At 41.4% G+C, this 24,928-nt stretch overlaps 1 protein-coding gene across 5 annotated transcripts in view; it reads right to left on the bottom strand.

Moving 5' to 3' along the window:
• rap1gap2a (RAP1 GTPase activating protein 2a) overlaps positions 1–24,928 on the bottom strand; it is a 95,967-nt gene that overhangs the window by 43,338 nt on the left and 27,701 nt on the right. The window contains exon 1 of one of the 5 annotated variants that reach the window (XM_035155159.2): positions 2,223–2,955. The exons of 2 other annotated variants lie outside the window; for them this stretch is intronic. In XM_035155159.2, the coding sequence (XP_035011050.1) occupies positions 2,223–2,350 (128 nt within the window). In that variant the 5' untranslated portion in view covers positions 2,351–2,955. Of the gene's footprint in view, positions 1–2,222; positions 2,956–24,928 lie in introns of those variants that run through there. 2 more of the 5 variants (XM_035155160.2, XM_035155163.2) reach the window with 2 other exon arrangements.

The raw sequence follows: 24,928 nt of genomic DNA, 5'->3' as shown, positions 1-24,928 counted from the left end.
GCATCATGAACCTTCCAACCACTGCTGAAAGGATAATTAAAATTGTAGGAAATTGCAAATTGAACACCATGTGATAGTGGGAGAAAGTTGTTGTTGCAGTGCTTCGGGCTGTTTCTTCGGTCCAGACATAATTGTGCCGTTTCATTTCACTTGACATGACGCAATAATGTGCAGAACACAAAATCAGTGAACATGACAAATATGCAATAATTAATCCTGTTAGTGTAAATAATGTGTATGTTTTAGTGTGTCTGTGCAGAATTGTTGCTCTTTCAGACGAACACCGCCTCCAGGCACGGCCGCATTAATTCATTAGAGGGCCCTGGGGCAAAAAATGGGCCCCACTGACCTTCTTGTCCTTGGACTTATACTGTGCATGTAAACTGTTGCTGCATCTTAAGCACATATTTTGCCCAGTCAGTTAATTTATGGAAGATAGATATAATATAAAAAAATTCTTTATTAATGTTCAAACCCCTCCTTTCCTTCCACCGTTTGTATTGGTCACTCGTAATGGACCAAATTCGTTTAAGTATTGGATGCTTATACAAACCAATCACCATCATTTCAGTTGACATTTGTTTAAATGGGGCATATTCCTATATTATATTAATCAAAGCACCACACCACACATTGAACCTGCAGATTTCAGGGGCCCCAGGAAGTCTGGGGTAGTTGCCCGATTTACATCGTTGCTAATGCAGCCTCATCTCCGGGGGTTAATTTTACACCATCTGAAACTGAATTATACACACACACACACACACACACACACACACACGCGCGCACACACACACACACACACACACACACACACACACACACACACACACACACACACACACACACACACACACACACACAAATATATGCCCTCCTCCACCACACTTATCAGCATTTGCAAAGTGAGTTACAGTCTATTTTTGATACAGTCTATTTTGGTCCAGGCTATTAAACAGAGTAGCAAAGTTCATTCAATGCACTCTCTTTCACGTATGCATACACACACACAGACACACACCTATTCAACACTACATATATATATATATCCTTTACCACAATAAAACTATATAGGTAAACACTCCAAACATCCAGCTCAGCTGCCAGTTTAACTATACATAGATGGCTGCTAATGTTAGCTAGACCAAAACCGGTTTATCTGGGGCAGGTGGGGTATATTGTGGTGGGGTGGTGGGTGGTAGGTGGGGTAGTTTTTCACCAGGTGGGATGTTCCCGGGGTCTTATTGACTGCGTGCAACTCAGGAAGTGTTAGCAGTAAGATGATCTGGCTACAACATAGCATGCAGGGAAACTCCCGGTAACATGTACAGGTAACATTTGGAAGGAGTAAGGCAGCAACAATCTGTCTTAAATATACATGAATGGCGTATATATACGAGATATATATCGTTCTCAACACGTTTACCTGTAAGCAGAAATACCTGTTTTGTTGCATGCTTAGCAGTAGGCCTTGTAGTCCGCAATAAATTAAAGACTAACAGCTGTTCATTGCAGGTTTGTAGATGGTAACGGTTACAAGTTTGCTGTACAAGAACGAAACTCTCACCAACCATCACTTTGCCCTTGTGCTGAAGCTGTTAAACTACATCAGCATAACAGGCATCAACAAGTGTCCAGTGATGCTTCTATGAACCTCAGAGCCTACATAGTCTTGCCCATAGGAAGACATGAGAAGATGACTGGACAGCCTTTGCTCTGAACCTTTTCCTTTCTATTCTCCTATATTCTATTATCCTCATTTTCCTTCTCTCTACACCGCAGCTTTGCTTCTGTCCACCGTTTTCTCCGCCCCTCTTGTTTGCTCTTCAAACGCACTCACAGCACACCTCTGTACACTCCTCAATACCTTTCTCTCTCAGTCCCATCTGTCATTTCAACTGACCCAGATACACACGTGTGGTCACACACACACACACACACACACACACACACACACACACACACACACACACACACACACACACACACCCGACCACACTCTAATAAAAAGGACCTATAATAAAACTGCAGTTGCAAACTCACTGAACCGCAGAGCGTTCAAAGTGCCCTGTTCCTCTGGAATAACAAAGACTTTACTAGCTCTTCACAATCCCGGCCCAACACTGCACTGCAGACCATCTGCTTGTGTCCTCAAGCCACACACATTATATACCCAGCATGCCCGCCTCATCAGATGCCACAATGGGACAAACTTCACCCACCCTTCACTCTCCTCTTTCTCTCTCTCCTTCTCCTTGGCTTTGCGAGACTTGTGCAGGAGTCCGATCAAGATGACGGCAGCCCGAATGCCAGCCTTTTTGCTGTGGATCCGTCCTCCGGTCTGAGACATACTAGACGTTTCTGCTGGTGCCAACAGGGGTTCTGATGACAGCCGGTCCAAGGTCAGGCTTGCTCCAGGGTTCCTGGGCTCCAGGACCGGCTTGGTTGTGGCTTTGCGGGCCTCCAGTGTAAACTAAGGATGCCACAAACTTGGACCTGTTTGGTTTCAGATTTGGCCAAGTTTCAGCCAAACCAAGAACCTGTTTGAATTCTGGTTCTGGTGTCGTAGATCCTTTTGGTCAGATGTTTCAGTGTAAGTCAGAAAAGTTTGAAGATATTCTGGAGCCACTTCAGGTTTGTCAGGTTGTCAGATCCAAATCTCAGCTGTTCTTGCTTGAATTACCAATGAGCGTTTATTGTAATCCCAAAAGGTCCAGAGAGTCGCTGGTGGACTTCAGCTCAAGGTGAACTTTTACCTGCATTCCCTGCTCTTGCAGTGAATCTGTACATCGTGGTGCCATAACACATCATGGTCCCTGATAAGAGGATGAAGAATTGCGCAGCAATCCGCTTCGCAGACACACTCACTGTGGCACTGCATCTCTCTGTCTACCAACCTCTAATATCCCACCTCTCCCTCCTCCGCTAGCATGCTCTGCTTCTTCTCCCTCTGTCTGCTGCCGCTCTCCTCCCTCCTTCCTGTCTGCTGACCCACGCCCTCTTTCATGTGATAGGCTGGAGTTTGTTCAAAGTACCGCCTCCTCCTCCTCCTCCTCGACTGTGTGACTCCCTCTACCTCTCCCTGCCCTTGCTTCTGCCTTGTTAATAATTTTATATTAATCTCCCTGACCTTGTTCTATCTGTGCTTGATTTTATGATTTCATTTCTAGGCACATGCATGCACGCCCACATCTCCCCACTCCTACTCACCACACATCCTCAGTGTGAAATCTTAATTCAAACAGGCTTATCAGCCTATTGCCTGCTGTGCTGTTGCCAAGGACATTGGAATTGAAATTGTAACCTCACAAAATGAAAGCACATTAAATGAAACCATGTGAAAAAATTGAATTGCAACGAATTTCACATGGTCCCCTTTGTGCACAGACACATGTGGAAATACATGACACATGTTTTCACACTGCATTACTTGTTCTTTGCCTCTTATTATCCTATTCTGCCATATATTTTCTCCAATTTACCGCCAATGTAGTTTTACATTTCCTCACGATAAACTATTTGCATTGCTTATTGTTCTTATAATGAATACACAGTGTATACTTTATCTCCAGCTCAAGTCAGACCCAGTTTCTCTTCACATTCCTCTTACAGTACAGTAAACAGAACTAAAGCAGCCATCTTCCCGGAACATATTGATCTCGAGTTTGTTCCTGTCTTTGGCCACCTGTTCTTCTTCTTCCCTGTTTGTAAGCAAGCTAACCAACTGATTGACCGACTAAGTGACTGAATGAATGAGTGAACGGATGAATGGCTAATTGACTTATTGACAAGCTCGCCACATTTAACTTACCTACATGCTGTAGCATCTTCACCCATTTTCCTCCTTGTGCCAAGCAGGTTCATCATTTATTGATTCATGTGACTGTCTCTTCCTTTTGTTCTGTTATTTGTTCATTTAAAGGTATTTGCTGTTTTTTGAAATTAAGAAATCATTTTATATCTTGGGATAACATTTTCTTGTGGTGGGTTAAGGCTCATTTATGCTAATTTTTGTATATGTATATTGAAATGGACGAAGCCTTCTGCCTGACCCTGCACTAATTTCATCCCTATTTGTGCAAGACTTATGACAGTTTACAGATATGGACAAAATGTAGCCAGATCAAGCAGCATGACCATAGGGCATAGGGAAGAAATTTCATTAATGGTAGAACTTTTTGAGGTTGGACTTTGCGAGTTGGACAGAAGCTACTGATGTCACTTCTCCTGGGCACAGGGAGAAACATTTTACAAGGTGGGCACTTCTGCCTCTTTTGCACTGCCCTCTAGTGATAGTATTGCTAAACAATGACAGTAACATTGTTTGAAACGGCCAAATCTCTTTTCAAACATAAATTATGACAGTAAGACCAGAAACTGGGACACCTCTGTGCACTTTTGGCACTTTCTAACTTTCATGCATCGTATTATATAGCTCTACTTTTCTGCATCGATTTCCTCATTTCTTTAATGAATTCATGTTTCTGTGAATTTTTTTATACCTCCCTGGCCAATGAAACATGCCCAAAATAAAATATATATATTAAAAGTGTGAATTATGTGTTGCTACGTGAGTTATGAGGACATAGACATAAAACTACACAAACAACAGTCTGATGCAGCAGAAAAACTACACAGTGAAGCACATGGCACATCTGGGGGGGCTCATCTGGGAGAGTGGTGAACATAATAAAGGGGTGAATGTCGTTCGATAGCTAAAATGAACTGTCTCAGACTCCTTGTACAGAACATAATTGGAGAAATGCCTCATCCAAGACACAAGACAAAGACATCTGAGGAGATGAGACGCTTCAGTAATTGTCCAACAGCAGCCAGGGAATAGATTAAGCTTCAGAAACAGCGGCAACAAACACAACAATTAACTGGAATGTCCCGTTTCTCCCCCTATGCAATGCTTTTCCTGTGTGCGATCAGTGCCATAGCAACCAAACAGCCGCCAGAGGATCGGGCACAGCCTTGAGTCCTGTTGACACAGAAAGACTTGGTCGATTTTGGGTTAATAGTCTCTCTCGGTTTTGCTTTTTTTTTTAACTAAAATAAAACAGCAGTTTGTGATTTTTAAGTGACACAATCTGTGAACATGGCTCTATCTCTGAAAATCACCTGAGGATATTCCCAACTCCTGTGTGAAGGCAAACAAATAAGCTCACACCTCAACTGGACTATCAAATGTCCCCTTGAGATAGACTGTTAAAAACACAAAAACATGTTACACGTTATAAACACACAAAGACATTTCACTTGGGTCCTATTGTGCGTCATCAAGGGGAGTAATAAGACACCTGTATCTATTCACACAAACACTACTCACTGTTGTTCTCCCCCCCCCAGACGACAGCTAAAGGGTCCTTATGGAATCATTATGTCGGAAATATCTTTAGGTGCTTATTCTTGTTTGTTGTGAGGAGGTCAAGAGCTGCTTTAAGGCATGCACTGAATCCCAGATATTTTCCTGAAATTTTCCAGAGGGGCTGCGTGTGAGCCTGCAAACTCAACACTTCATGTTGATGACGTTTCTAGCACGCGACAGAAGCAAAACTGGAACAAATAAAAATAATACAAATATCTCAGGGTGGAAAAGGGCTTCCAAACTAATAGTCGACGCAAACAGAGATGATAATTTTGAAAGACATCACGATTTGAGAGCTGTTGGCAATAAGGGCCGACGCTGGTCTTGATGTGCTGGGAAAAAAAACACGTGATTACAACTGTGGAATTCATACATTACGTCCTGCATCGTACATGTTCTACCCAAGTGCCACCCATTGCGTGAACGCTGTAGAAGTTTGTCTGTTATTATGAACACATGAGACCCGGACAATCTCCACCTGCTTCTTCATATGTGAAAGGCAAACACCAGAAAAGGTCTGGAAATTGGGTACGGCTATTTTCCAGAGTTCACCGACATTTTCCGGAGTTTATGTCTGAAAACATGAAGCAATGGTAATGAAGTTGAGTGGTTGTAAAATAGTTGGAAACGTGTAACACGTATGGCATGATCGGTGTTTTAAATGAAAAGCAATGATTTTAGAACTCTTGTTTCAGTTGCAAAAACTTCCTGTGTCTCTCGTTCCTGCATACATAGTCAGGAACACACACTTGGGCAATCCTCTGTGGTGCCAAGCAGCCTCTCCTGTCACTTCACAGCTTCTCAAGTGGCTCCCAAACAAACAGATGCCAGTCTACCAGCGTCACCTCTCTATGCAGCTCAGTCTATTACAGGACGCGCACACACACACACACACACACACACACACACACACACACACACACACACACACACACACACACACACACAGAGTTATGTCTCCATGGCATCAGAGGAGATGATCTGGGCTTACATTCATTTCCTGGAGACCTACTCTAACTTAACCACTATTTTCATAAAACTACTATCTTAACTATAACTATTATTTTCATACCTTAACCTTTACTAAACTTAGGACAAACTTTAACTTCAATCTCATCCTAACCTAACCTTAAGTCGTGTCCTCACCTTCAACTTTAACTGTTTACAATGTGGGGACTTTTTGTCTCCGTTAACAAATCTAGGTCCCCACAACATGCGTTATACTAAGACACACACACACGGACGGGTCTGTGTGATTAGCCTCATAGTAAACAAGAGTATACAGCCTGGCAATCCTTAAAATATGTCAAACGTTTTTCCACAGGTCCATGTACTTGCCCGCACACACACACACACGTGCACACCATGACCTTCACAACTGCTGCTGAGAAACCACTTCCCTCCCTCAACACACATAAACACTCATTCACACACACACAAACACACAATGGTACAATGCAGGAAGAAGTGTCTGCAGTTGATGGGAAAACAAAGATCAGATGATTTTTTTAATGTGCCATAAACAAGAGATTAACTATGAAATGTCATGTGTTATAGAAATCAAACGATGAGCCCTTAAAGTAAATAAAAGGAAATGTCATCACTGGCTATCTCACATGAGGTTTCACCTTGATATACTGGATGTTCTGTGGGAACGATATTCTCACGTGTGGAGTGTACATTGCGGTTTAAATGTGTCATGGACTTTGATTATGTCAGAGGCTGTAAATATAGCTGAAGCTCCATCTCTACACTGACCGTGTCCTTTTTATAGAGTGGGTCTGTGTGCTCTGGGTGTGTACACACAGTAGTCAAATATTTTTATTACCTGCGATGATTATATTTGAATGCATCTTTGTTGGGCCAGACATCAGTATAATTTAATGCATTTGTTTCTTTGTCTGCTCTGACTGGTTCATCCTGATGTGCGACAGGTTTATTAAAAACTCAAACTTATGTCTCATGTGCTGAAATTCTGTTTGTCATGTTGGCAGCAGAAAGAGATTCCTCCCTTAGTGCTGGTGACAGTGAGATTTACATTTGTTGTTATGGAATTAAACTTTCATTATATTACTTTAACTAGAAGGGCACTCAGTAGAGCATATACCACCACCAAGGCCCAACAGTCCCCTTATCAAACCACATTTAAATTCACTATTTCCAGATTTGGATCTGCACAAAATTACCTTTGTTATACCTTTGTCCTTCAGATCCTCATTTTGTTCCCAAACTGTTGTAAAGACAAACACACTTAGTCTTGATTTCAGTTATATATAAGTTATAAGTTATATAAGTATTAATTTTCATTTACTCTCTAAAGCACATAAGCTGTCTTCATGTTGGTTCTCACATCTCAGAGCTGTCATCTCTCTCCTTTGTAACAGCACCACTTATCTTCTGTGGCTCTTATCTGTCCACAAAAAATCCTCCCTCCTCCCTCCTTTATTTTTTCCCTCCCTCAGTTTCCTCCGCCCTCTCTCACTACCACCTGCCTCTTCTTATCAGACCTGTAGACTGTATTTAAAGATGGACGACATGTCTCCCCTTCCTCTCATTGTCCAGAAAAGAAGCCAAAACATTTATGAACGCTGCCATCTTGGAGATATGGACTGAGCAGTAGTGATCAGGGATGAGGTCTTGCCAATACAAGCGCTCGACCGATTGTGAATCAGCTGTCAATCATGATGTTTCTCTTTGAGCACCATAACTAAATAAAACCAAACTAATGGGTAAATGAACACTTGAACATACATCTTTAATAAGAACTGCATAAAATCAAAGAAGGATGGAACATTAAATTTAAGTGTAATTTGAATTTTTATTCTGGTCTATGTTCCTTTCACTAACATAGAGGAGGCAGGATTTATGACCTGTACTGCAGCCAACCACCAGATGACAATCAAGATGCTTTGGCTTCACTTATGGAGATTTCATGTGGTCCATCTTAATGTACAGTCTATGATCAGTCCTGCAGAGTAACCTATTGGTGGTTGGTGCAGGCAGTAAAAACAGTAAAAGAAGAATTTAGAGTTGCCAGCCTCATACAGTATATTGAACATCTTGATGATAACACAACAATTAATAAAATACTCAAACAGAGATTGGAACAAAATCCTCTCTAATCTGAACAGGCGGTGGATTTTGAAAGAAAGCAATCAAAACTTGATTATCCCAAATGAATATGTTTTCACTCATCATGTTCTTTTGGGATAATGAACAATCTCAGCTAATTACCTGCATCAATCTATTCTATCACTGTGTGTGTGTGTGTGTGTGTGTGTGTGTGTGTGTGTGTACGTGCCCTCCTACCCTCTTCTGTACACACTGATCCTTTCTGCAATTCCTGTTTCTGGATCCAAGCCCAATTTTTTTGGGACTACACACTCTTCACATGGAGACACACACAGAAGGTGCGCAAGTGTAACACAAACATGCAGGTACATTCATAAGCAAACCTGAAGTGAAGGTTGAGCTGAGTGATTTACAGAGGTGTTTACAGTAAACATAAATCCATATAAACACTCGGCCCAGTCATTTATATAATCATGGGTTGTTCCTCTTTCTGTTCCACTCACGTCTCATTCAGTCAAATTTCCTTCTGCCGAGTGTGTGAGCAGTGGGCTCAGCAGGTGCTTCCTGCAGCTACTCAATTAGAGATATAGCACCAGCGTGGAATGTTGCATCAATATATGCAATGTAGAAATCAACCACTGCTGTATTAACTGGGAGGAGGTGAAGTAAAATAAAATGACAAATCCCACAGTGAATTGATCTTACTAACAAATAAAGTCTGTGTATTCAAAGCCTGATGCATCGTATTTTTCTGTCACAGAGCTCCATCGATCAAAAACTATTAAAATGCATCGACGAACCACATTGTTACACAGGCTGACATGTTCCTTCATTGACATGAGCATGGAAACTGTGGTTTATATTGCATCAATCCATATACCCTTCTGTTATAAATACTCACAAAAGCACAAAATGTGTCTGTAATCCACCACTGAATATAGTCCCCGACAAATGGCTGCATAAAAGTACAGTAACAGTTTTCTGTTTTTGTTACTTTCACGTTGTTAAAAATGATGTTTCCATTCTTTGCTTTGGATTCATGCTTTTTCAATACACATTGATTCCCAAGGTCCCTGCTTTCCCATAGACTGTATATAAAGATGGACGACATGTCTCCACTTCGTACCTGTATCCCTGATATAAATGCTGCCACCTTGGACAATTGGAGCCAGAGTCTGCACTTAAACAAATATGAATATGTCATGTCATGTCAGTGTGATTAGAACTACCCTAAAAAGAGCAAAATTATTTGACAAGTAGTTTTACTTTATTAGTTTGATCCATGTACCATCCGCTAACATGGAGGAGGCAGGATTCCTGACCTATATTGCAGCCAACCACCAGGTGGTGATCAAGATGTTGTGGCTTCACCTTTGGGGAGCTGTCATGTCTTCCATCTATATATACAGTCTATGGTCTTTCCATACAATGTTCTTATTTAACAAATAGACTCCTGATAACACAAACAGTAAAGTTAATATTTGGTAATTTTTCTTAATGCACCATTGTTGTCTTGTGTCCATTTGAGCCATTTCTTTAGTCTTTGTTTTCTGTTAATACAATTAGGAAAGCTTCTGAGTGTTACTCGTCTGTGTTTGTGCAGCCATGGCAGCTAACTTTCTATTTCCTCTGCAGGCAACATAAACTCATCATCTTACTGATAAGAGGATTTTCCCAGACCTACTTGACAGCTGTTTTTAAATGTAAAGGCTTCATAAATCACTGTTGAACCATATCAGCAACAGAGCAACAAAATAAACCAGGGAAGATGGTGGTTATAACTCAGAGATAAGTTCACTGCAGTGTGCTGCCTGCTCCTCTCAGGGAAGGTAACAGAAATGAGTTATTGCTCCAACACTACAATAGGGCAGGGAAATTGATCCTATACAAGCAATGCACCCATAAAAAAAAAGTCACAACCACCCATAGAGACAAGCATGCACACACATACAGGAGTATACCATGTCAAAATGGGACATGGCTGCTGCTCGGCTCAGCAGTGAAGAGCGCCCACAACCAGAATTGACAGCTGTGGATGACAAATTCTTTTTAAACCAAAAACACAAAACATAAATGTGTGAAAGAGGCAATAAGCTCCATCTCTTCACCCGTGATAGCAAAACAGTGAATCTCTACAGGATGCTCAGAAAATTATAGTTAAGGTGCTATAAGTGAATAAAAGTAATTTCAGTATATTTATATGTGACAGAGAAATGGCCAATATAAATTCTCCTATCGATATTCAAGTGGGTTCAGATATGGTGACTGTGAAGGCCATTGCATATGATTTACATAATTTCATCTTCATCACCTTTCAGTGACCCCCTCATGATGTGGGGATGGCGGCATTGTCATCAAGTATGAAAAAAATGTTAGCAAAGCACCCCCAAAGCACAGCACAGCCCCCTGATCAGCCCACTGCGTTTGGGGTCAGAGATTTATATTGAGATGGATGAGGTGTCCTATCCATGTACTATCCAGAAATGAAGCCATACTATATACCAATGCTGCCAACTTGCGCCAATGACGTCATTTGGAGTCAGAGTTTGCGCAGTAGTAATCAATAAGTCACTTATTGTAAGTCGCTTTGGATAAAAAGCATCAGCTAAATGAAATGAAATGTAATGTAATGTAATAACAATGTTGCGGTATCCAGGTCTATTCAATACTTCGGCTCAAACAATATGTCTCAGCTGTCAATCATGACATTTCACCCCATTTTTTAAATCACATCAAAAATGAATACATGGACAAACATCAGCGTGATAACTAGGAAAATATATTTGATGCAGCATTTCCCTCAGAATTAATTCTATCTATCTATGGCGGTAATGGGGGCACACGTGCACACACAAGAAACTCACTATCATGCGCAACGGATTCGGAGTGACGGATACACATCACGAAAGAGCCGCAATACATGCTACAGTTGCAGCTGAAACTATGAGGTCTGACTGTCAGCATGAATGGTAAAAACATTATGGACAGTAGCAGTAGCTCACGGTAGTGATAAGCATGTGGTAGCAGCATATAGCGCTGCAAATAGTCACGCATACACCAAGTAAGGGATCACGATGTCATGACTAGAAGGTTAAAGAATTTTGGGGTTTATTTTAAGACTGTGGCGGAACAAATTAGAATATGTCGGGCGACCTCAGTCTTGATGATTAATGCGAAACACTTGTACACATATACATGTACAAGTACAGGTCAACTTACATGAGGATGGCTATATACCTCTACTGCAGCCAGCAATCAAGACGCTATGGCTTCACTCTTGGGGAAATGTCATGTCATCCATCTTTATATACAGTCTATGATTTTTTTTTCTCTGTGTACGCCACACTTGCACCATTTCACTCGCCCAATGAGAATATGTTGATGGTGACTCATCTGACCATATCACTTTTTTCTGTATCTCTGCTTCTGGTTTTTGCACCACTGAACCCTCAAATGTGCATTCATCTTTGTAATGAGGAGTTTATGCACTGCAACCCTTCTATAATATCCTTCTCTGCGTAATTATTGACAGATATTTCCTGCTCACAGTCTGACCATGTCCTCCATTGATGTTCTGAAGAGGAGTTGCTCGTACATATCGCACACAATCATGTACAATCATCATGGTCATCAAACATGTGCTGTTGACCACAACTTCCGACCATATTTTCCCAAACAGGTCTAAATGCAAATGTCAATTCACTGACTGTTCCAATTGATACACCGGCCAGTTGAATATGTTAAAGATTAAATCTCCTACAATCCGAGCACCAACAATAAACCCTGTGTGAAAGTCACTTCGATCTTTTGCTCTCGCTATCTTGATACAAACTGCTCAACATTTTGCCAGATGCTACAGAGCGTGACTAGATGTTAATTGCTTAATTGTACCATGCAGGGCAGCGGTGTGAAAGCAATTGCATTCATTATGTTTCTCCACTCATTTGTTCAGGTTTGCTTTAATCTGTCACCTGTCTGTATTTCCAGTGGTAAACCGAGTAGCTAATATTGCACCAAATTAAATTAAACTCAGATGAGTTCAGACTGGTTTTCTTTTCACATTTTTAGGTTCTCAATGAAAAAAAAAAAGTAAGATGATTTTGTTGGTTTTGGGAAGAATGTGAGAGTCAGAAAAGTCTTCACAGATAATGTTTCTGTAATGACTGCATTATTATTGCGTTATTATGAAGGGGCCCACATGCCTGACTGTGCCTTTTTTCCCCACCTACAGCTTCTGCAGTTCAGCTGCTCCATACGTCTGAGGAGGAGTGAGTGAGCTTCCAATTTCCTCTCGAGACGTTTGTTTCATTACTGTATGTTGTCTAAGGGTTTTCTGGGTACTATTTTCATTGTTCTTGGAGAGCTAGAGGCCCGGTGCAATATCTTGTGTTACATTGGATTATATAAATACAATTGAGCCATAGGTGGTTGGTAAAAATATTAATTCAGATACATGGGTGCAAGAACACAAATGACAAAATAAGCAATAAAATGTCAAATTTTTGATAATCCAGTATAGGATGCACATCCATTCAGTTCCTGTATATCAGTTCATGCAAGGCTACTGCAGTTGTGATTTCACTGGTTAACCCTACACAAACTTTCCCGGCTTACGAGTTTCTCTTTTTCCTCGTCTCTTGCAGGGTGCACAGGTTACAACATACATACTGTTTAAGAGAAGTGTTGATCAAGTGTGCATGATACATGCATTATGTTGTTGTGAGAAAAATGTGTCACAAGAGTCAAGACCGACTAATTACTGTAGAGCACATGCAACAAACCCGCATTAGCACAAATATTGTAATTAGTGTGTCACAAATTGACTGTAGTGTGTAGGTGTGTTTTTATGTTTGTGTGTGATCCAGGTTTTATTCATCTTGTGGGGACCTATATACTGTTTCAGTCACATTATGCTCTCCCCATAATGTAAATCATTCCATTTTAGGGTAAAACCACGTTTTAGGTAGAGCTGTTCCCATACCAGAATTGGAAATGCCACTGATACGGCCGATAACAGGCATCTGCAAGTGCGTGAATCTATATCTACAAATCCTATACCACGTCTTTAAAGTAGGTTAGTTTCAACCAACTGCAATTTTCTTTTCGCGGAAATCACTTTTCCCCACTTCTCCACACCAGCTGTTGCACTGTACTGCACTGGCAAGTAGCCTACTGTTTTTAGAGTGGTGAAGAAGAAGTGATTTCTGGAAGTTAGCCTAGGGAGCTAAAACTTTAACTATTTGGGACTGAGCCAGGCCAAACTATAATGATAGCAATCATCACTTTTCAGTGTTAGTAATATAAAACTCTAAAAAAACTAATATATTACCTATAAGTAATTCTTTTTTTTAAATGCTCAGATTATTACTTGGTATCGGCCGATAAGGCCAGGTATCGGAATCAGGAGAGGAAAAATGGGATCAGAACATCTTTAGTTTGAAGTGTAGGATGCAGCTGCAGTCTTTTGGTTCACTCTCACCACTTTCATCAGTGACATTTAAATCAGCCAGTTGTTTTCAGTTGGATAGCACTACCTGGCCAGCACCAAACAGCCAACAGAAACAGTTAGCGACTGTATCTCAAGAGCCATAACTTTCCTCAGAAGTTGGTGAAGACTAGAAAAAATGGGCTTAAATGAGAGTCAATACATGGGCTTATAGAACGATCATAATATAGCTGGAGTATCTGCTGGCTGTGTGAATATCAACATCATAAGATGATAAAATATCAACATTGTATGTGCAGCTTCACAGCCACAGTAAGAGAAAGACCTTCCAACATATTCTGCTGTCTGATCGATGAGGAATGGATTATGCTGCAGAATTAGTTAGAGAGCTGTACAGCAGCAGCCCCCCATGGAGCTCACCAACAAAGAAAATCCAAATTTGCTTTTATTTTTTTAAACTGAGAGCATTTTCTAAGGCAGTGGAATCAAAAAAAGAGTTTTACTTTGTGTTTGTTGACATTTTAAGGTTTAAATCCTGCCTCTTTCCTTTGAAATCCATCAATAATTACATGAATTTTAAATTAATGAAGGTCTTACTTTACCTTCACCTTTCAAGTCAACATGAGGAGAAAGGATGGATAATAGTTTAGCTTTCAGTGACAGATGAGGCTCCACTCCAGGCTTAATGTTGGTACCTCTGTGTACAAGTGGAAGAAACGTTGTGGCACAGTATCCCTGAAGTGCAAGTCAAAATTTCAAATCACGTAAAGTCAGAAAAACTAACGTCAAATCAAAAAACACTATACAACAAATATGAAAACACAACTTTAACTTCTAAAGGAAAAAATAGGTACATGCTATCGACAAGCCTCCTCACCGATTGGATGGACGATGCTGTATACTTCCTTATTTTTCATAGTTTTTTCTTATTTTCTGCAGTATATTCACGTTTGCAGTCACATTTTATAATTAGCAATTGTTATTTGCACCGTACTGGTGAGCACTGTTGTATTGCCGCATGTACTAAGTGGTATAAGAGCAGTACATGACATCTGTTTTTCACTTGCCACTCAGTGACAGGCAGTAAGACTGGCACTGAAATGTGGCATTTATCAAGTGCTGTCACCACGTCTCACCCGTTACCCTGTGTGCACGCTCAACCCCCCCAACTCACTCACTCACGAACTCGCTCGTCAGTGTGTCTGTCCGTCGGTTGTCCCTCTCTGAGCCTCTGTTCCTCTCAACTCATAATTAACTGTATTTGTGCCTGTTTGCTTTTCTCATCAACCTTCTCCTCTGCTCTCTGCCTCTTATCGTTCTCCATTCTGTCGTTGAGTCGTGATGAATATTTGAACAGCCTCAAGTGAATGGATGGCGGTGCACTTATACCATTACTGAGTGTTGCCATTTTATTTATTTTGTACCATAATGCATCTGTCATGCTCATTCTCTCAGCCAATGTAAACCCTTTTTTTCTCTTTCTTTATCCTACACAGGACAGTGTGTGTGCGCGTGTGTGCGCGTGTGTGCGTGTGTGTGTGTGTGTGTGTGTGCCTATAGATGTAGCCCATGGAGCTGGAGGCCTTGCTGAGTCAGCCAAACATGACACCATGTGTTTGTCAAGAGGCGACAGATGGAGAAGGAGGAGACGGACAGAATGTGTGATGGCCAAAACAAACACACACACACACACACACACGCACACGCACACACACGCACACACACACGCACCACACACACACACACACACACACACACACACACACACACATAGGTCTAACCTTAAAGAGTGTGATTAGGTGATGGATAGAATATGAGCTCATTAAAACTCAGCTGTCGTCAGCTGCTTCACACTGAGCCTGAACACAAATCTGTGTTTCATATGATGAAGTCTGGAGAAAACTATCTCTGTGCTAAATGCATGACACCACTTACACATCAAACCAAACAGCAATAGGGAGAAAAAACTGAACTGAGCTGCATTGAAGTGGTATCCCTACTGTGCTGATGCTGAGTAAATTATGTGAGAATTATTCCTTGTCATTAGTGAGTCCTCCTCAAACAAATCTACAATATACTTTCACTTTTTATTGTTACTGTGCTGATCGTTGTTTATGGAGCTTTTTATAAAACGTCTATGGGGCAGAATGACAGAAAAACATTTATATTATCACTTTTCTTATTATCTTTATTATTGTTCATGTGGTTTGTATATACCCATTTAAATGGTAAAATAAAATTGTATTCATTAAATGTCTATATATATGTATATATGTCTATAGTTTAGAGGTCTGTTAAGCCTATGTTCACAACTTTTCAAAATGAAAGCTCTGTAATTCAGCTCAATATAAAGAATGGCAGCAACCAAACGAACGGTGTGCTTTTACTTTGAAGACAACTTGGAAAACAAAAAGTAATTCTATGAATGATGGTGCCGTGACGGAGATCAGCACCCATGCCACTGTCAGTGATATTGTGAAAAAAAAACTAAATTAAAAAAATTATCAAAATGGTCACTTATTTATTACATTTTTATCAATATTGAACGTATTGTATTTTGAAATCCCGCAAATGTGACACAAGTGTGGGAAATCTCCAATGTTAAAGAATTTAAAAAATCAGTCCCTTTGTCTGGAGCTGCACCAAAGATTAATGGGTTCTATTTGGCAAAGATTTGGCTAAGATTTGCGTTACATTAAGACTAAACTTAAATAAACTATAGGAGCTTATCAACGGCCTGTGAGTTTGATCACAGCTGTCATGTTTGAGTGGGAAGTAGACTGGAGCAAAGGTAATGTATTCAAGTGTGGTGACAGAACTTGAACAGGATTAGCTGGCTTTTTCCCACCGCAGCAACATCTTCTACAAACATTTATGTGGGCAGGCGACATGAGGAGTAGAGTGATCAAACTATGAAAGATGTCAGTGTGGACATGTGGTGCTGCAGTATACCAACAGTGTTTTCCATTGTCACTGCAGGAAGGACGGAGCATGATGTTGTGTACGACTCCAATTTCTCTCAGGATGGTGGTTTCATGACAGTAGGTTAAAATGTTATAATGTTCACTTGGAGGTCTGATGACCTTGACTGATAATGGAAGTGAACACAGAGGCAGGCACACACACACACACACACACACACACACACACACACGCATGCTGGGTGACAAGTGTAGCTGCAATATGCTCAAAATGCACACACACACACACCCTAAACACAAACAGCACTTAACTTCCCCTGGGCTCAAGCCGTGAGAAATAAGGCTAATAAGAGGAAATAGTAATAAAACTGTCTTTAGGTGTGTGTGTGTGTGTGTGAATGAAACCAGTGAACGGTCCTGTGAGATTTAGAGCAGAACAAAAGTGCAGAGGATAACAGGGCACTTTGAAGGGCCACACACACACACACACACACACACACACACACACACACACACACACACACACACACACACACACACACCCAGCACGACAGCCTATAGACAGCTATTACAAACTGCTCTCTTTCCCCCCAGAGTATCCAAAGTGGTGTCTGATGGATGATCCATCAGCAGGACTATTGGTGTTTTGTCTCCAGACAGGCTGTGACACAGTCAACTCAGACCACTGGCGCACAAAACCGCTGCTGAACACTGACAGCAACAGGGAGAAAGTGCAGAATTTACACAGGATAATGCTGCAAATCTGAGATTCATGAGCTAATGTAATCTCTAAGTGACAAAGGTGATGATACAGCCACAACACCCACACGGACCTGACGAAGCACTCTTCCTCAGTGTTAAAGGGATAGTTCATCCAAAAATGAAAATTCACTCATTATCTACCCCCCCACTATGCCGATGGAGGGGTGGGTGAAGCAAAACACTTCTGGAGTCTCAGGGGGTAAACTTTGTAAGAGCAGAATCCAATACAATTGAAGTCAATGGTGAGTCCTTCTCCAGACGTAATAAAACAACAACAAAACAATAACATGCCTCCATACTGCTCGTGTGGTGTCATCCAAGTGTTAGGAGGCCCCGACGTTCATATTCAACTCGAAACGAGGTCATTACCATCGTGTTTTAAGCCTAAATGTTCTCTGACATCTTCAGACGAGGTGCATTCAGGGTTGCACAAACAATTAGCATGTTCATATTATTTTTCAAACTGGTATCCAGTCGAGCGACTTTGCAGCTTTTAATTTATTAAATGTTTGTCCTTATGGAGGATAGGATGATATGATGAAACTAGGATCAAGCAACAGGCAACTCAACATCCTGTCAAAGCAAATGAATGAACCAAATACAACCCTTTCATTAGTTTAAAAACTCAAGAACAAACAATGATCTTGCTTACAGCTGATGCAGCACTTCTTCAAACTGTGCGTTGGACATCCTGAAGTCTTGGCCTGTGGCTTGGCCTGTGGTGATGCTGGTTGCAGCTTTCTTTTTGAAACTGTAAATGTGACCTGCAGTAATTAAGAGCTGCAGCAAGTAAAGACCAGCTGCTGGACTCAGTCTGCTACTGAGCGCTCTTTATTACAATGTTATTAATGTTGAATGTATCGCATGTCCACATTGCACAAAATTCACTTAGGCCCTTAACAAAAGGGAAAGACAGACAGTTAGAAAGACAGCTATTTCAGGAATTAGTAGATAGATGATTTATTCACTAAATCGTGTCTTCCTAATGTGAATATACAGGTGCATCAAAATCTACCTCTGAATTATTCACTATTTTTTGCTGTTCGTTTGCGTCGCCTTTGATGTGCAAAACCTTAAATAAATGAATCAACCTTCCAAGATTTTTACCTTCTATTAAACTCATTGTTGCTGACTTAGCATAGACAACGTTTTCAACCATATTTTCAAGGGCTTTAGAGTAAAATTCCTTTTGTGTGAGAAAAGCAACCAAACAGACCAATGTCAACTTGACCCTGAGCCCCACGCCTCATCATGCAGCGACACATCTCGTCAATCACTGACTTGACGTCACTGTATCAGTTACAGCTGCATAGTAAAACGCCAGCCTGCACCTGTCGGCTCTTATAAAAATCTGAGGTGGAGGAAATGGAAGGAGGTCAGGCAGGAGGGAGTGGATGTGTTCCCATCCATCCTTCTATCCATCCATTTTCAAGACCACTTATTCTCTTCAGGGTCACCAAGGCTGGATGTGATCCCAGCATGCACCGGGGGCAGAGGCAGAGCACACCCTGAACAGGCCATCAGTCTAACATGGAGGCTGAGAGGGGTCTTTTAAAGATTATTAGAGACTGTCAGCGCCAGATGCCAGTTATTGATTACAGGTTGGTTTGCCAGGAGCAATTACACGGCTCCCATGTATGGCAAGAGGGCCGACTTTCCTCAAACACATACTTGAAAAGAAAGGTAGATCTTCAAAAGGGGGAGGAAATTATAAGAGACAAACTCCAACAGACCAGGGACAAAGACAAAGATAGTCGAGTTAAAACAAAGGAAAAGGAGGAAAATTAGAAATGACTGAGTGAGGAAGTGAGTGATGACAGGCGAGAATTCCTGCAGAGAAAAATGAGACGCGAGTGATGCAGGGCGATGATGAATAGGAGATATATCCGTTCCTTTTGTGAGCTCTGATTACAGTGTCAAGTCACAGACAGCCCTTTGATAATCACCAGGCTCACTGGCCCAGAGTCGCCCCCCATCTTTTTTTAAAGGCTACAGAAATGTCATTGGACAATTATTTTCACACACTACAGGCTATTTAGAGCAGGATTGTTTATCCTGGCTTGTGATGTGCTGGAAATTGGGCTTTGGATGATATTTTGCCTCAGATACACACTCACACACTCAAATACGTGTAAGCTACAATTTAGATATTTTTGTCTGGTGGCTGGAATTACAAATGGATTTCTGACACGTATAAAACAGAAGACAAATTAAGCTTTACGTCAGGGCCACAGTGGGTGCATGTGCAGCGTGTGATGGCTGCGTCACTGATCTGCTGCGTCTGATGCACGTCTGCTGTTCACACACGCTGCTTGTCTGCTGCGGAGCTGCTACGTGAGGTTTCACGTAGCAGCATGTATTTTCCGCTCCTTTAATAACAATAAAAACCTTGTTAAAAAAAATAATGGATTCAGTCAACAGAATCCATAGACTGCATTACGCTCAGAGCACACTGGAGGCGGAACAACAGCGGAACGTCAAGGGAACGGCTTGGTTTTCATTTCCGCGCCCATGTTTACGGATTGGGCCTGGCACACCGGCTAGTGCTGCCATGGTTCAGCCTCGGAAGTCGCGCTGCTCTCCTAGAGGATAGTCCAATTTTTTCCACGTTCCGTGTGCTGTTCTGCTTTTCTGTTGACTGAATCCATTCATTTGTTAAAAAAAGAAAGAATCATTTAAAATTGTGGCAAATGACCAACACGTGTCCCGTGCGTCTCAGTCCTGATTGTGTCTCTCCACGTTTCACCCTGAGGAAGCTCTGTTGCTGCCTTTTAAACCTGAGGACCAATCAGCTAACAGCTCTCACCTGCGCTGACTGATCCTCTGGTACAGGGGGAGGTGCTCTCCCAGCCCCCTCACCTCTACAGAAATATTCAAGTAGTTGTTGTTTAATCCCGTTATCAAACAGTAATGAAAACATAACCCTGAAAACGAATTCCAGTAGCGGAAGATGCACGGCTTCATACTGTATAGTACCGATCTTTATTGGAGTACATAGGACTACTTTTAAAATAGAGTGATCATACAAGAAACCTCACAAGGGCTGTAGTTATATTAAATGTTCACGTAAAGAAATTCATGTGATGGGCAGTAGGCTCTCTCTCTCTCTCTCTCTCTCTCTCTCTCTCTCTCTCTCTCTCTCTCTCTCTCGCTTTATCTCTCTCTCACACACATACACACACACACACACACATTCCCATGTTGGACCACTCGTCAAGGATAAAAACAAAATGTTGATGTAAAGTGGAATCATAGTAGCAATTCTGTTATTTATGACCATTTTCAAGGCAAACCCTATGTAAAACCATGATGGAGCAGAGGAGCTGGCAGTAGATGCATCGCTGCTGAACTGCGACCGGTGTGTCAGGTACATAACAATGAATGAATAACCAGAATCAGTCACTATTTACTTCAATTCTATTGCATTTGGCTTCAACTCTGTTTATCCCTGAAACTCCAAAGTGTTTTGGTAGACTCAAACACTTCACCCACCCCTCCATCGGCGTAGTGGTGAGTAGATAATGATTGAATATTCATTTCTGTGGTATCCCTTTAATGCCACATGACCACTAGCTGAACCCCATACCGCAAACACTACTCCAGTAATAGCTTAGCAACCAAGACTTGACACAGCAGGCCCATCACAGTTGCTAAACATGTATGTGGCTCTAGTTGTGAAACTCCATATTAGGGTGATGTCCTTTTCCAAACAACTGGAGCAACGGTGCAAGTTTGAAGATGGATCACAAGTGAAGACTATTTTCTTTTACATTATCTTCCTCTTCTTTGTCTTGTTTTGTTCTCTGTCATTTATTCCTAAATCATTTATTCCCAATATATTTAAGTTTGACGGGCGTCGCAACAGCTGTTTATTTTCTATCAATCATTTTAAACAAGTAGATGTCACTTTTTCAAAATGCTGCATGTCTCACTTTACATTTAGATTGTCATCTTGCGCAGCATGTAATTTGATTTTGCAGTGACGGGGGGTTAAATTGCCATGATCTATCAACACTATCCATTACCATTTCAGCTGTTAGCGACAACGTACAGGCCGACCAGGGGAGGACAGGGTGAGGCAGGATCTGCAGGTTTCTCACAGGGAGATGAGTTATTCCTTTGACAGAAAATTGGGTTTGAGCTCAGCGCTGCTGGTGCGAGACAGGGCCTTGTTCTCTGGCTGTGATGTATGTACAAATGGATGAACTGAAAGAAGAAGTGTGTGTTTATTTATGTGTGCATATAAAACACAGAGCTGAACAGGAGCCAGATGCAGCTTTAATATAGATTTTACCCTTAAGTCCATCTATGGCTGGGAATAGAAGCAGACTGAGCCGACGCGGAAAGTGATTTCAGACAAAGACTCAGACAGACAAAGACAGAAACAACAGATAGTTTAATAGAAACTTTTAAAAATGGCTCCTGAATCAGAGGATGGAAGGATGAACAAGAACATCAGCTTCCATGCGTGCTTCACCATCTGTCAACAAATGTGACCCTGTGACCCCACAGAGTCACAGAGAAGGCTGCCTCGCTCTCTCTCTCCCTCTCACACACACACACACACACACACACACTTCAAGCCACAGAGGTCAAACTTTACGAGAGAGAGAGAGAGAGAGAGAGAGAGAGAGAGAGAGAGAGAGAGAGAGAGAGAGACAGATTTCCTTTCATAGCCCCCAGTGCCTTCAGTCACCCTCTTTGTCCTCACTCCTCTGCCTTCCTCCTCTCCCTCTTGGCTCAGTTTTCCCCAAGAGAGACTCCATCGCTTTTTCTCACCCCCTCTCTTACTCTCTCTCTCCCATCCGAAACCTCTTATCTCTTTTGAGATGTTAAGAGCATCTCTGACGTGCGGCGTGGACAGCAGTGCCCGTTTGTCTAAAGCAAAAGGATCCATTATTGTGTCCAGGCTCTCGTACTCTATCACCCTTGATAGATTATTTCTCTCCTCCGAACCATGCAAAGTCACTCTCGCCATCCCGTCACTCATTCCGGCTACAGCACCACCCTCTACCAAGGACACTGGCTGTAATTTGCTGCTAGCTTATGTCAAGTGTTTGTGTACAAAACAGACGAAATCGTGGGGCACAACTTTTAACATCCTCTTATCTGGTTTCCAACGGCAACACTGCCAGTCCTAGTTAGCTTGGACAGACTTATAGAAACATGACGCGATAGAGACAATATGCACATGACAAGCAGTTGTTATCATTAATGTAATCATTACTCATCAGATCATGATATATGATATTTGATTAACCGATAAAAACAACTAAGCTGCACTGGCTGATTCCATTTCACCTCATAACTCGTCGCTAGGGCTGTAACGATGCTCGAACCAAAACCAAAATTGCGGTCCAAATGTCCATGGTTTCTGTTCACAATACATGCCCATTCCCACACGCTGCCATGGCAGCAGGTGCAGCCTTTTGCGTGTGCGTATGTGTGTGCAATCAAACTCCATCCAATCCCACCCCTCGAACATAACTCTGCGTAATCTGAACCAACACACAGAAGTGACTAGCTTCAGGGCAATGAGTGTGAAGGTTGGAGAGGATCGGCAATTTACAAAATCATGTTGTTAAATCTGGGTGTTGTCCACGCTCTGGAGCAGATGCCTCGTCTCTAAAGTCGGATTTTGGAGGAAATCATCTGGTGGATTGTTTATTCCGTATGGATTTTCCCTGGAGCTGTCGGCCAGCGTTTGCCCGACTGACTGACCGACTTGACCATCGACATTACCGTGAGTGCCCTGAACATATCGTATCTAGGAACACTGTTGTTATTGAAGCGACACGGACGCTTCTCTTTCTGTTTACTTTCCTGAGTTGTTGGTTTGAACTGGATTGAACTGAACTGTGTTGGGCTTGTGGGGGAGACTGAAACAGACTTAAATATAATATATGTAAATATATGGATTGAACTTTGGATGTTGAGAATGTGGGAGACACACACGCACACACCCTCACCTCTTTCCTATTCTTTGGTTAGTTTTGTTCATGTAGTTTTATGTGTTCCAAATGTTAGTGTTTTAATAAAACACCAACACTAGACCCACCTCACCGGGACCGATCCGTAGATTTGGAGAATCGTTACAGCCCCACTCATCGCCCTCTCAGTTAGTTTTGATGAGCCAGAGCAGTAAAGTTAAATTTCTCTGAATACTCATATTGAACATTGCAGATCAAAATTTTGATTTGATTTTGTTTGAAAGTCAAAAAGTCAAAAAGTCTCAAATCCACTCCTGAAGCACCTGACAGTATTGGGATGTCATGTCATGTGACTAGAGCCTGACTGATTTTGGGTACCGATAATAGGGAGTAAAATATTCCCAATACCAATATATCGGCTATTAAAAAAGACAATGATTCTTAAGAAGTCATTAACAAATCCTTTTTTTTTTTACAGGATATTTTTCAGGTTAACCATAAATTTTATCATAAATACCTACAATTAAATAGAAAACAAAATCCAATCAAATATATAGAACTTGAATTAATAAACATTGTTTCCATAAAATGTAAACATATGCTAACCTTTTTCTTCTGGCGTATATCTGCAAATATAAACCAATACCGATATGTTTGTGAAAGGCTAATATCGGACAACATTATCGGTCAACTGATATATACGTCGAGCTCTATATGTGACCTCACAATTTGCATAATGCACACCTAGTCACACTAGTCCAACAAGCCCCCTAACAAAGAGAGCGGTAGCTGATATTTCCAACACTCACTGGAAACTGTTGACCAATCACAAGAGAGCCAGCTGGCCAATCAGAGCAGACTGTGCATTATGAGGAGGAGGGTCTAAAAAGAGACGGGCATAAATCCAAGTGCTTCAGGCAGAGGCTGAAAAGAGGAGCCGCAGCAACAGACACAAATGAGGAAAGTGTGTGTAAACCATTATATATATAGTTCTTTAAATATATATATATAAATATATAACTCAATTTAAAATAATGAACCTATATCTGAGTAATAGCTCTTCTTTAAGCATGAGGTTACTAATGGAATTGTAAAGAATAGACTGGGAAACATAGATGTAAGAAGAGGATTAGGTGAAGCAGTAATGCTTCATTTAACTGCCTTATACTGTGATGTCAGATGATAATAAACTTTTTGAACAACAGCCCCAGTGGTGATGACATGTTATATAAAGTGGTCAAATGTGTATTTTGCAGTGTTAACGCACATGAAACTTTAGGTTCAGTTTGTGTAATAGTTCTCTGGATGTCTTTACTCTCAAAGAAAGTCTGTGAGGGTGTTAGATGAGAAGAAATTGAGAGAAGAAGAGCAGGTACATCCTTGGATCCATTCAACTCATATCTTTCTCACCTCCTACGTCTCCCGT

The sequence above is a fragment of the Hippoglossus stenolepis genome, chromosome 4 (assembly GCF_022539355.2).
Source record: "Hippoglossus stenolepis isolate QCI-W04-F060 chromosome 4, HSTE1.2, whole genome shotgun sequence".
Classification (NCBI taxonomy): Eukaryota; Metazoa; Chordata; class Actinopteri; order Pleuronectiformes; family Pleuronectidae; genus Hippoglossus; species Hippoglossus stenolepis.
The sequence above is the reverse complement of the archived record's forward strand: the minus strand, read 5'-3'. Positions and strand labels throughout refer to the sequence as shown.